Genomic DNA, 14,715 nt, shown 5'->3' on the forward strand with positions numbered 1-14,715 from the left:
GGGTTGAGGATATCCTTGAAAATGACACACAAATTCACAGCTATCACCTTCATAAACTTCTTGAGATTCAATTTCTTGAAGAAATGAAGGTGGGCAACGTTGTGGATGTTTTTGGAAAGAATTTTCGAAAAATCTTGTGGTTTTTTCTTCCTGTTCAGTTTTGAATTCATCGACTTTTGTGGAAGTAGAGTGTTGAAATTCTCTCAAATCATCTTTTCTTATTCTGTCAATATCTAATGCTTCACTTTCTTGAATATTTACAACTGTACCAAAAGATTCACTGGTGTATGGTATAGTAACTTGAGACACCTTTTCAGGGGTCTCATATATTTCCTCATTCTTACTTACATTTGTGATATCTTTAGATGACTCTACAATTTCTGCTTGGGTCATAAGTTTTTCAAGTTGTTCTCTTGCTTGGATATTCTCATTTACTGGAATCCTACCATAAAAATGGTCCCTTGATAGACTTTCTCTTAGGAATGCCTCTTGGCTCATTCTCATTTCAGTCTGGAGAATTTCCTCATCAACAGTAGTTTGAAAGCTTGTGGGAGGTTCTCCAGATTCTACATTTTGATCCATTAGATTAGGAAGGACCTGTGGATCTTGGATAATACCCTCAGCTGAATTACCTACCTTATCCCTATTGTCAGCTAGATCAGATACAGACCTGCTTTTCATTTCCTCTCGAGAGAACAGAACGTCTTTATCACTATCTTCACTTCTCAAAGTTCTTGAACTTATTTCAGATGACAAATCTAATAGAGATAATTTCTTTTTCTCCATTAACATTTTTCTAGCCTCCCGTAAATGCTGCAACTTCATTTTGGTCTCCTCATCCAGGAAACTTTCACCTACATTAAGCCATCCCCTTGTGTCAGATTTACTTTCTAAATATTCTTCATACATTAAATCTGTTTTCCTGACAGGACTTACTGTCTTAAAGTGTATAGTTCGCATGATTCCCTGTTGTTCCACATCTTGTTTCTTGTTAAAGGGACAGCCAGTAAACCTCAGGTCAACCTTTAATCTATCTTCTCTCCTTTCAACTAAAGCCTCCATATTTCCATGTGTCTGTTCTGCCCTTTTCAGAAATTCTAAATATTTCTCATCTTGCCCTTTTTCAATAACAAGCAACGATGCAGTTGATTCAGCAGACCCTTCACTATTAATTGCTAATAATCTATAACTTCCAGAATCTCTGTCTTGGACCCTTTTAACCTCTAAGCTGGAAGAGTGATGATGTAAATCACTCTTTGTTTTTATAACCCGTCGAAGACCTGTTGGGATAGGTCGATTGTTATGAAACCAAGTCATTTCTGGAGTTGGACAGGCAATTAATCTACATGTAAAAACAACAGGTTCACCCTTGAAAACATATTTAAACATAAGCTTTTGAGTAAAAGAAGGCTTGAAATATTTGGGCCAGGAGCTTGTAGATGATATTCTACTTGCATATCTTTTAGCAGTCATGGAGCTGTGGTCTATGTCTTTAGAATCCGAGAAGGCAACATGGGTATCTCTTTCTGAATGTTCAGATGCTTCCTCAGAGAACAATTCTGAAAAAAAGTTCAATTATAAAGCATTTTACTATTTTCCATAGTATTTGAAAAAGGTGAAAATAAATGAAATTGCAAAATAGGAAATGAAATAAAGTGCATGCTACAGATTCTCACAAATCCATAAAAAATTTCACTCACCATATTTGTTCGAATAAACGCAACACCATGCTCTGTTTAAAAGATTCTGACACGAAAATCGTTCGTTGTCTGGTCTTTTCTTCAAACTGCTGAAATTTCTTCTTGAACAAGCAAAAATGCATTTCAAAATAACATGTTCCTGTGCATATTTGTTTTGAGAGCAGGAAAACTGTTCTTTGGATGGCTAAGAGGAAAATCTTACCTGACTTGCAGAGAGTGGAATAAACGCCCTTTCTGATCCTTTTGATTATAAATTAAATTATTGTATTTTTGGAGAATTAACTATCTAAGATATATATACGAGAACTATAACCATAAATGATTAGCTAAAATAAAATAAAATAAAATGAGAAGGCGTTTATTCGAACTAATACAGCCATAAAGTCACGATGTTATGCAAAGAAAAACAGGCAATAAGGATCACATAAGGCAGCTATCTGCAAGCCAGTGTAAGAGACATATCAATGTTAAAATGATGTATGTGCATGAAGTATAAACCAGAATGGGAATGTAACATTTTCACACACCCTAAATAAAAACGCATCTCAATGATAATTCATTCATGATGTTGCATTCTGAGAATGACAGCTAGGTTATTGTCTATTGTTCAATTTAATTCACTGTGATTTTGAAAACAAACTTCTACTTCATGATTTCATGCATTAAGATGACAACTTTTTCTAATACACGCTTTTGAAAATGGCTGCAAACATGAAGTTGATTATGGCTGATAAATTATAAATATAAGATTTTAAATTACCATAAAACAAATTACTGTGAAATGCATATAACTATCAGCATACTAAACCAGGCATGCAACACAGTAATATATACTGTAAGAGATATATTTGTACATCTATGTCATTTTTCTCAATACTACTAACAGAAGGCAGCTCAAGGATTCTATTAATCCTTCAGAATTTCTACTTAAATCTCACATTCAATATAACCATACCTTTCATCTCCATCTCAATCTGCTCATGCAACACTGATTCAGGAGCTAGAACGCAAAAACAAGAGATTTTCATGATTAATTCCATGTACTTTCTGCCTCAATTCATGATTCATACAATTACAATTTTCTCTTTACTATAATAGAAAACTACATCCCCCAAATGCACCCCCCAAAATCCATGCCAAACAAATCAATGAGCTGATAAAGTACATGACAATGATGAAAAATTTTAAAACATTTTTATTTTAGGTTCTCTATGAAATTTCCACTTTTAGTCCCACAATTCCCCATGCCTTTTACATGCACTGAGAAAAGCAAAACACAAACAAAAGGAATATTTCTTTTTTAATGTCTTGTTGACTGAATACTTGCTAGGAGATGAAATCACATTTAGAAGGAACATGCATTTTCTAACTTGCCACTTTTAACTGAGGGCTATTCTCAGCTTTCCCTGCAGAATTAAGAGATTTCTGCTAGTAAATACTCCTTTGGTTTGAACCACCTTTAAAACTTCACGCAAAGTCCAATTATATGTTAAAGAGCAGAACAAAGAGTCCTCAACTCAAAATTACTTTTATTACATAAGGAAAAGTCACAGCCTTTAGACACAATCATCTCTGGGGTGGCTTCGGAGAAAGCAGGTGCTCAGGTAACACTCTCATTCTCTCGTCTGCGTGACACAAGTCAGTGTGCTTGCCGCCCTGGCTTCTCAGTTCCTTGTGGTCTTTGGCATGAAGTTACTGACAAACTTGATGTTTTCTTTGACGATGCTCTCTTTACTTCATGGGTTGTTTTAATTTGGGACTCTTTGAGTGTTTTAATACTTTTAGTGTCTGAACCAAGGGTAATTTTGGTAAGTGCTCTGGTTTGCGATTCTTTTGCTAGGTAAGAATAAAGTTTGGAAAGGGAATAAATTAGTTGTGTTCGTAAGAGTAAAACACACATGGAATTTAGAGAAGATGGAATGTCATTAGGATGAGAGGGAAAGCAGCACGTTAGTCCCCGAACTAGGATGTATCTATGCTTACTGTGCACATAAGAACTCTACTCAAACAGACTTACGGGGGTTCACATTCCTACCTGATTTTCATGGATAACTAGCCTATATAAAATTATTAGGCCAAAATCAAAGAGGAACAGATAAAGACTGGCCTATATTAGATAATTAGATAACTGTGCCTGATCCTTCACTCTTCAAACGCTGAAAAGCGGCTTCTCTTTTAACTTTCTTAAGTAAGGCAGTCTGGACTTCCCAAGGGAAAGAAATATGCTCATGTGCCAAGAACATTTTAATAATATAATTGTTGGAACTGAGTGAACTGGAAATCCTGAGGCAAAAATGTCCAGCTCAAATCCACTCTGGGAACATGATGATGAAGCACTGCCCTAGGGCACTAGGTTCTTTAGGAAGCGAGTTGAAAGACCTACATTTCTCCCACCTCCACAACACACCAGCTCCCAATGATCTTGCTGCGGAAACCATCACAGTTGTCACCTATGTGACTTGTAGACAACGCCTCCAGATAGATAGTTTCTTGTGTGATTACTGTGCTAAGCAGCAGCTATGGTGAAACTGAGGGTCAACTTTCTGGATGGTGGAATTTTCTACCTAATTTGCATAATTAGACCTCAGTTCTTGAGCTATTCCTTTCTTAGGCTTTGAAAATTAATCAGAAATAGCTATAGACCAAAATGTCAGATTAAGAAAAAAAAAAATCCTCCTTTTGGTGAGTGAGGATTGCAGATACATTAAGTGAATTAATGAATCTGTCTCAAAATTCAGTGCAGAGATGGCCATGCACACAGCACTGTATTGCCCCTGTTCATCTCTGACGCCTTAACAATAATATGGCCAGATCAGGGAAGAGCCAGAGGCCGCAGCTCTCCACAGACCCCTGGAGATGCCTAAACTTCTTCCACCAGCTTCCCTCCATGGGATTCAGTGAAGGTCCTTTGCTGCAGACACACAGCACAGGCTTCTAGTACCTGAAGAATACTTTTCTCATTTTATTAGCATCCAAGAAGAAAGTCCACGGAGGGAAGGAAGAAGTTATCCTTTGCCCAGACAAATATATTTGTGCCCCTTCTAGACACAGTGGTGAATCAAGCACAATAACAACAAAAATAATGATCTTGCTGTCAGATAATTCTACAATTCTGGGAGGATCTGAGACTATAAAGCAGCAGCATTTATTGAGAAATATCTAAAGACTACTAATTTTGGTCCAGAAAGTGCCAGGCACAATAATAAATACTCAATAAACACTTGATGAACTCTAACATCTGAACCTTCTTTGGTACACTTCCTAGGTGGCACATTTGGTAAATATTAGAAAAAAGAGCACATACGAAACAAACCTTGACTTCCTGAACTCAGATTTGAAAGTTAAACTTCCTTGAATCTAGACTGGAAAGTTACATGTTCTTAAGTTTGGCCAATGACTTGGCTAACTTTCATAAGTCATTTATGAATAGAGTGCTAATTTAAGGGTATTCTATTTAATATATTCATTGATTCAATCTGCATGATGGAAAAGCTGCATAAAGCGATGAGGATGAAATGAAGCAAGTCAGAGCTAAAAATCAAATAACCACCTTCTACTCTTAGTACTGCTGATGTGGTCTTCTCTCCGTACTCATTGTGTACAATGCAGCTGTACAATCCTTGGTCTACCAGCTGAACATTACGTATGGTAAGTAACTGAGTATTGCCATTTTGTGACTGCTTCACTCTCTTAGATTCCTCTATCTTTACACCTTCATGAGTCCAGGTTATGTCAACGGAAGGTTCTTCTAAAACACAGAGGAATTGAGCCATGTCGCCGCACTTTACAGAGAGGTCCTGAAGATGCAGGAGAATCCTTGGTGCTTCATCCATTGCCTCTTCAGCACATTTCTCAGATAACTCAGTGCTTTCTGCAATTTGTGAAAGGGATGCAGTATGGTGCAACTCTACATCTCGAATGGATGCAGCTGTGTGGGTGGAACTTTGAGATACACCTTCAGAAACCTGAAATTCATATTCATATGATGATCCTTGAAATGACTTAATTTCACTTTGGGATATTTTGCTCTCCTGCCTTGTGAAACAGGAATCTGACACTGCCTGGGACTTGGTGGACTCTCTTACATTTTCCCCAGAACTTTGCCTAGCTAGGGCTTGCACTGTATGATCAAGTGACAAGAAAAAGAAAAGAATATTAAGATCTAAGCTTTGTCACCTGGCTAGGTTAGTAACATAAAATGGCATGGAAGATGAAGATGAAAGACGTCACTGTTACTTGGAAGCAGCATGCCAGATGCAGTGTGCTCCAGGATGTCAGGATCACACAAAAGAAAATTCATTCCCAGTGATCCAGTGATGGATGGATGATGAAGGCTCATGCGGATGCCATACAGTATCTGCTTCCTTCTTTTTGTTGTCATTGCAGCTATCCAGAATGACATAGCCACTCCCTCTTTTTTTCTGACTCTATTTGGGATATCATTTGTCCTCCCTCCACCATATACTTTATCAAAAATATGTAGCAAATAAATCATTAATGATGCAATGATGAGATGTTGTTTAGAAAAGAAAAATGTCAAGCAAAGTTGATGCCTAACCAAATAATAACTAGTGTAATGCCCAGAACACATACTTCAGTGAGATTTAAAGTACACTGGTTAAACTATAATCGAGGACTTAGGGGCACCTGGATGTTACTTTGTTAATAAATTATGGACCGACCACAATATGCACCAAGACACACAGCAGAGACTCTGATTAGTAACAGTGGGAGTAGGAGGGATGCAGCAGATCAAAGTCTTTGAAGCAAGCCAGGCTTTCTTTACCTTTTGGAGTCACTGTGAGTATAGCTGCGCAAATGGCTTCCCCAGCACTATTGGCTGCTTTGCAAGAGTACTGCCCGGCATGCTCTGAGTAAGCATCAACTATAAGCATTAAAGCCATGCCTGTGGACTCCTCAAAATGGAAAACTACATCTTTTGTTGGTAGAATTGGTTGCTGGTTATGCAACCACTGGATTTCTGGCTTGGGAATGCCAGAAACCCTGGCATGGAATCTGACTGTCTCCCCGCTGTGCACCCTGAGGCTTGATAGAGGCTGGATGAAGATGGGCTTTTGGCCAAGGGGTTCCTTCTTAAATGAAACTGATGAAGAGACATGCCATTGAGAGTCTGATGTAACTTCTTCAAGTTTGCTAAATCCTGAAAAGAAGCATGCCAACCTTTAATGTCTTACCCTGCATTGAAACCAGAAATTACTGGGAGTTGTCTACAGATCTGTTGTAAATTTCAATGGTGAACTAGAATCCAGACCAATCCTGATGCCTTGTCAACATATGTCACTACATACACACATTGATTCAAAGTCACACAAGTTCCCTTCCATTTTCCAGACAAACATGCTGAGACATAACTAGTCTAAGGAACTTCACTACATTGTGCATGAAGGCAGTCGTGGAGTATGCAATTCAGTTTAGGTATTCTTGTTTTCTGTTGTTACTTTTTTCCCTCTGGTTGTCAAACCAGCTTTTCTTTTTTGTAAACCACACTACATTGATTATTAAGAAAACCTCTGGTTATTATAATAAGTGTTTAAAATCAAGGAAAAAAGCAAAAGTTGCCCTAACTCTTTATGTATTTGTATATGCTTAATATTACAGAGACTAATTTAGCTCAGGAAAAACAGCCTGATTATATAAAAATACTATCTCATTTTGAATCAAAGTGCCCCCCACCCCGATACTGAGGAAGTGTTTCTGATTGCAGCTGAAGAGCCCCAAGTAACAGAAATGTTAAACCATCTTACAGTGGAGCCCCTCAACCCTCAGGCATTCTTTGAATGACCGTAAACACATCCAGCTGGTGTACAGACCTGAAATCACCCACTGTAGCTTCTGTGAAATCAGAATTGTGTCAGTACAATGGTGGGATGGTAACACTCTTAGATTTAAAAACATTTTTTTTAGAATTTGCATCCTAGCCAGATGAGAAAACAAATCTATCTAATTCTTTAGCATATTTCTCCCCATTCTGATACATGCTGATCAGGAAGCATGAAAGCTGATGATGAGAGCAACACATTACAAAATTCTATGGAGACAAAGCAGGGCAAAATAAAAAATGATGGTTTGTGATTCATAATGAGAAGGGGTAACTGAAAAGCGAGAACATCGCATATAACATGGAAACAATTAGTCACATTAAGAGAATGGTAGGACCAACGATGATTTACATGAAATCCTTAGTGATTTGTTACTGACATTGTGAGATTAGATCTATATTTAAATGTGGTTCTTAAAGTTGTTTTACTGTACCTTCCAGTCTCAAAGTGGCTGTGCTTGATACTTGACCTACAGCATTACTAGCAACAAAAGTATAAATTCCTTCATCTTCTGGAAAAGCTTCAGCAATTTCCAGTTGGTAAGTGTCTTCAAATTGAGTCATTTTAAAGAACCGAGATGGCTTGATTTTCTTGTCTTTGCTGTACCAAGACACTTTTAGATCTGTAACGTGAAAGGAAAAGGATCTTTAAATCACTGGAACAAGTGGATATTTTTATTTACTTGCAAACACAATATTGACTATATTAGTGACTAATTTTATATTTATCTAAATAACATTATACGTTTCTTTTGGGCATGCCACATCTGATCTTATATAATTTCTTTTCATTTTTAAGACGGAAACATGATTCTAGAAAAATCCAGCTTATAGATGGGTTATAATGTTTGAAATTTTACAATTTTAGTTATATTCTTTTTAACCATTTGCATGTCATGCTATGGAAGCAAAGAGGAGGTTTTGACATATTCAGTCAAATGAGAAAAAGACTGTCCTGAGAAACAGTCATCATAAAGGGTTTGATCTGAGATTGTGGTTACCTACTGAGACAGGAAGTGAGGAAAATCTGCACTCTGGTTAGGCAGAAAGACCCATCAAAAACAGTGCTGAGAAGATGAACATTCCATAAAGTCTAAAAGAGACACCCATAAAGGATGAAGAATAAAATCTCTATTATTTTGTTACCAGTAGGCAAGCATTGGAAGGTCTCAGCACAACAGAAAATTTTTAAAATGGAAAGAGTCATGGAATTCGGGCATCCTAGATATATTTGGCTTTTTTCAAAGTAGGAGTAATAATAAATAATAATAAAACTAGCGAGTAGGAACCAAGATTGTGGAGTAGAAGGACGTGCTCTCACTCCCTCTTGTGAGAACACCAGAATCACAACTAGCTGCTGGACAATCATCGACAGGAAGACACTGGAACTCACCAAAAAAGATACCCCACATCCAAAGACAAAGGAGAAGCCACAATGAGACGGTAGGAGGGGCGCAATCACAGTAAAATCAAATCCCGTAATTGCTGGGTGGGTGACTCACAGACTGGAGAACACTTATACCACAGAAGTCCACCCACTGGAGTGAAGGTTCTGAGCCCCAGGTCAGGACTCCCAACCTGGGGGTCTGGCAATGGGAGGAGGAATTCCTAGAGAATCAGACTTTGAAGGCTAGTGGGATTTGATTGCAGGACTCTGACAGGACTGGGGGAAACAGAGACTCCACTCTTGGAGGCACACACAAAGTAGTGTGCGCATCGGGACCCAGGGGAAGGAGCAGTGACCCCAGGGGAGACTGAACCAGACCTACCTGCTAGTGTAGGAGGGTTTCCTGCTGAGGGGGGGGGTGGCTATGGGTCACTGTGGGGACAAGGACACGGGCAGCAGAAGTTCTGGGAAGTACTCCTTGGCGTGAGCCCTCCCAGGGTCTGTCATTAGCCCCACCAAAGAGCCCAGGTAGGCTCCAGTGTTGGGTTGCCTCAGGCCAAACAACCAACAGGGAGGGAACCCAGCCCCACCCATCAGCAGTCAAGCGGCTTAAAGTTTTACTGAGATCTGCCCACCAGAGCAACAGTCAGCTCTACCCACCACCAGTCCCTCCCATCAGGAAACTTGCACAAGCCTCTTAGATAGCCTCATCCAGCAGAGGGCAGACAGCAGAAGCAAGAAGAACTACAATCCTGCAGCCTGTGGAACAAAAACCACATTCACAGAAAGATAGACAAGATGAAAAGGCAGAGGGCTATATACCAGATGAAGGAAAAAGATAAAACCCCAGAAAAACAACTAAATGAAGTGGAGATAGGCAACCTTCCAGAAAAAGAATTCAGAATAATGATAGTGAAGATGATCCAGGATCTCGGAAAAAGAATGGAGGCAAAGATCGAGAAGATGCAAGAAATGTTTAACAAAGACATAGAAGAATTAAAGAACAAACAAACAGAGATGAACAATACAGTAACTGAAATGAAAACTACACTAGAAGGAATCAATAGCAGAATAACTGAGGCAGAAGAACGGATAAGTGACCTGGAAGACAGAATGGTGGAATTCACTGCTGCGGAACAGAATAAAGGAAAAAGAATGAAAAGAAATGAAGACAGCCTAAGAGACCTCTGGGACAACATTAAATGCAACAACATTCACATTATAGGGGTCCCAGAAGGAGAAGAGAGAGAGAAAGGACCAGAGAAGATATTTGAAGAGATTATAGTCGAAAACTTCCCTAACATGGGAAAGGAAAGAGCCACCCAAGTCCAGGAAGCGCAGTGAGTCCCATACAGGATAAACCCAAGGAGAAACACGCCGAGACACATAGTAATCAAATTGGCAAAAATTAAAGACAAAGAAATATTATTAAAAGCAGCAAGGGAAAAATGACAAACAACATACAGGGGAACTCCCATAAGGTTAACAGCTGATTTCTCAGCAGAAACTCTACAAGCCAGAAGGGAGTGGCATGATATACTTAAAGTGATGAAAGGGAAGAACCTACAACCAAGATTACTCTACCCAGCAAGGATCTCATTCAGATTTGATGGAGAAATCAAAAGCTTTACAGACAAGCAAAAGCTAAGAGAATTCAGCACCACCAAACCAGCTCTACAACAAATGCTAAAGGAACTTCTCTAAGTGGGAAACACAAGAGAAGAAAAGGACCTACAAAAACAAACCCAAAACAGTTAAGACAATGGTCATAGGAAAATACATATCGATAATTACCTTAAACGTGAATGGATTAAATGCTCCAACCAAGAGACACAGGTTTGCTGAATGGATACAAAAACAAGACCCATCTATATGCTGTCTACAAGAGACCCACTTCAGACCTGGGGACACATACAGACTGAAAGTAAAGGGATGGAAAAAGATATTCCATGCAAATGGAAATCAAAAGAAAGCTGGAGTAGCAATGCACATATTAGATAAAATAGACTTTAAAATAAAGAATGTTACAAGAGACAAGGAAGGACACTACATAATGATCAAGGGATCAATCAAAGAAGATATAACAATTATAAATATATATGCACCCAACATAGGAGCACCTCAATACATAAGGCAACTGCTAACAGCTATAAAAGAGGAAATCGACAGTAACACAATAATAGTGGGGGACTTTAAAACCTCACTTACACCAATGGACAGATCATCCAGACAGAAAATTAGTAAGGAAACAGAAGCTTTAAATGACACAATAGACCACATAGATTTAATTGATATTTATAGGATATTCCATCCAAAAACAGCAGATTACACTTTCTTCTCAAGTGCACACAGAACATTCTTCAGGATAGATCACATCTTGGGTCACAAATCAAGACTCAGTAAATTTAAGAAAATTTAAATCATATCAAGCATCTTTTCTGACCACAACGCTATGAGATTAGAAATGAATTAGAGGGAAAAAAACGTAAAAAAAACAAACACATGGAGGTTAAACAATACGTTACTAAATAACCAAGAGATCACTGAAGAAATCAAAGAGGAAATCAAAAAATACCTAGAGACAAATGACAATGAAAACAAGACGATCAAAAACCTATGGGATGCAGCAAAAGCAGTTCTAAGAGGGAAGTTTATAGCTATACACACCTACCTCAAGAAACAAGAAAAATCTCAACTAAACGATCTAACCTTACACCTAAAGGAACTAGAGAAAGAAGAACAAACAAAACCCAAAGTTAGCAGAAGGAAAGAAATCATAAAGATCAGATCAGAAATAAATGAAATAGAAACAAAGAAAACAATAGCAAAGATCAATAAAACTAAAAGCTGGTTCTTTGAGAAGATAAACAAAATTGATAAGCCATTAGCCAGACTCATCAAGAAAAAGAGGGAGTGGACTCAAATCAATAAAATTAGAAATGAAAAAGGAGAAGTTACAACAGACACCACAGAAATACAAAGCATCCTAAGAGACTACTACAAGCAACTCTATGCCAATAAAATGGACAACCTGGAAGAAATGGACAAATTCTTACAAAGGTAAAACCTTCCAAGACTGAACCAGGAAGAAACAGAAAATAGGAACAGACCAATCACAAGTAATGAAATTGAAACTGTGATTAAAAATCTTCCAACAAACAAAAGTCCAGGACCAGATGGCTTCACAGCTGAATTCTATCACACATTTAGAGAAGAGCTAACACCCATCCTTCTCAAACTCTTCCAAAAAATCACAGAAGAAAGAACACTCCCAAACTCATTCTATGAGGCCACCATCACCCTGATACCAAAACCAGACAAAGACACTACAAAAAAAGAAAATTACAGACCAATATCACTGATGAATATAGATGCAAAAATCCTCAACAAAATACTAGCAAACAGAATCCAACAACACATTAAAAGGATCATACACCATGATCAAGTGGGATTTATCCCAGGGATGCAAGGATTCTTCAATATACGCAAATCAATCAATGTGATATACCATATTAGCAAACTGAAGAATAAAAACCATATGATCATCTCAATAGATGCAGAAAAAGCTTTTGACAAAATTCAACACCCATTTATGATAAAAACTCTCCAGAAAGTGGGCATAGAGGGAACCTACCTCAACATAATAAAGGCCATATACAACAAACCCACAGCAAACATCATTCTCAATGGTGAAAAACTGAAAGCATTTCCTCTAAGATCAGGAACAAGACAAGGATGTCCACTCTCACCACTATTATTCAACATAGTTTTGGAAGTCCTAGCCACGGCAATCAGAGAAGAAAAAGAAATAAAAGGAATACAAATTGGAAAAGAAGAAGTAAAGCTGTCACTGTTTGCAGATGACATGATACTATACATAGAGAATCCTAAAAATGCCACCAGAAAACTACTAGAGCTAATCAATGAATTTGGTAAAGTTGCAGGATACAAAATTAATGCACAGAAATCTCTTGCATTGCTCTACACTAATGATGAAAAATCTGAAAGAGAAATTATGGAAACACTCCCATTTACCATTGCAACACAAAGAATAAAATACCTAGGAATAAACCTACCTAGGGAGACAAAAGACCTGTATGCAGAAAACTATAAGACACTGATGAAAGAAATTAAAGATGATACAAACAGATGGAGAGATATACCATGTTCTTGGATTGGAAGAATCAATATTGTGAAAATGACTATACTACCCAAAGCAATCTACAGATTCAATGCAATCCCTATCAAATTACCAATGGAATTTTTTACGGAGCTAGAACAAATCATCTTAAAATTTGTATGGAGACACAAAAGACCCCGAATAGCCAAAGCAGTCTTGAGGGAAAAAAACGGAGCTGGAGGAATCAGACTTCCTGACTTCAGACTATACTACAAAGCTACAGTAATCAAGACAATGTGGTACTGGCATAAAAACAGAAACATAGATCAATGGAACAAGATAGAAAGCCCAGAGATACACCCACGCACCTATGGTCAACTAATCTATGACAAAGGAGGCAAAGATATACAATGGAGAAAAGACAGTCTCTTCAATAAGTGGTGTTGGGAAAACTGGACAGCTACATGTAAAAGAATGAAATTAGAATACTCCCTAACACCACACACAAAAATAAACTGAAAATGGATTTGAGACCTAAATGTAAGACCGGACACTATAAAACTCTTAGAGGAAAACATAGGAAGAACACTCTTTGACATAAATCACAGCAAGATCTTTTTTGATCCACCTCCTAGAGTAATGGGAATAAAAACAAAAATAAACAAATGGGACCTAATGAAACTTAAAAGCTTTTGCACAGCAAAGGAATCCATAAACAAGATGAAAAGACAACCCTCAGAATGGGAGAAAATATTTGCAAGCGAATCAACGGACAAAGGATTAAACTCCAAAATATATAAACAGCTCATTCAGCTCAATATTAAAGAAACAAACAACCCAATCCAAAAAGGGGCAGAAGACCTAAATAGACATTTCTCCAAAGAAGACATACAGATGGCCAAGAAGCACATGAAAAGCTGCTCAACATCACTAATTATTAGAGAAATGTAAATCAAAAGTACAATGAGGTATCACCTCACACCAGTTAGAATGGGCATCATCAGAAAATCTACAAACAACAAATGCTGGAGTGGGTTTGGAGAAAAGGGAACCCTCTTGCACTGTTGGTGGGAATGTAAATTGATACAACCACTATGGAGAACAGTATGGAGGTTCCTTAAAAAACTAAAAATAGAATTACCATATGATCCAGCAATCCCACTACTGGGCATATACCCGAGAAAACCATAATTCAAAAAGATGCATGCACCCCAATGTTCATTGCAGCACTATTTACAATAGCCAGGTCATGGAAGCAACCTAAATGCCCATCGACAGACAAATGGATAAAGAAGTTGTGGTACATATATACAATGGAATATTACTCAGCCATAAAAAGGAATGAAATTGAGTCATTTGTTGAGACGTGGATGGATCTAGAGACTGTCATACAGAGTGAAGTAAGTCAGAAAGAGAAAAACAAATATCGTATATTAACGCATGTATGTGGAACCTAGAAAAATGGTACAGATGACCCAGTTTGCAGGGCAGAAGTTGAGACACAGATGTAGAGAACAAACGTATGGACACCAAGGGGGGAAAGCTGCAGGGGGGTGGGGATGGTGGTGTGATGAATTGGGCGATTGGGATTGACATGTATACACTGATGTGCATAAAATTGATGACTAATAAGAACCTGCTGTATAAAAAAATAAATAAAATAAAGTTA

General features: G+C 37.9%; 1 protein-coding gene across 1 annotated transcript in view; it reads right to left on the minus strand.

The window, feature by feature from the left end:
• The window catches only part of TTN (titin), a 280,899-nt gene that overhangs the window by 218,756 nt on the left and 47,428 nt on the right, over positions 1-14,715 (minus strand). Inside the window, exons 44-45 of the mRNA XM_061185429.1 lie at positions 7,974-8,162; positions 2,656-2,700 (exon numbers count right to left, since the gene is read on the minus strand). Of these exons, the coding sequence (XP_061041412.1) occupies positions 2,656-2,700; positions 7,974-8,162 (234 nt within the window). The remainder of the gene's footprint in view (positions 1-2,655; positions 2,701-7,973; positions 8,163-14,715) is intronic.

This window comes from Eubalaena glacialis, chromosome 1 (assembly GCF_028564815.1).
Source record: "Eubalaena glacialis isolate mEubGla1 chromosome 1, mEubGla1.1.hap2.+ XY, whole genome shotgun sequence".
Classification (NCBI taxonomy): domain Eukaryota; kingdom Metazoa; phylum Chordata; class Mammalia; order Artiodactyla; family Balaenidae; genus Eubalaena; species Eubalaena glacialis.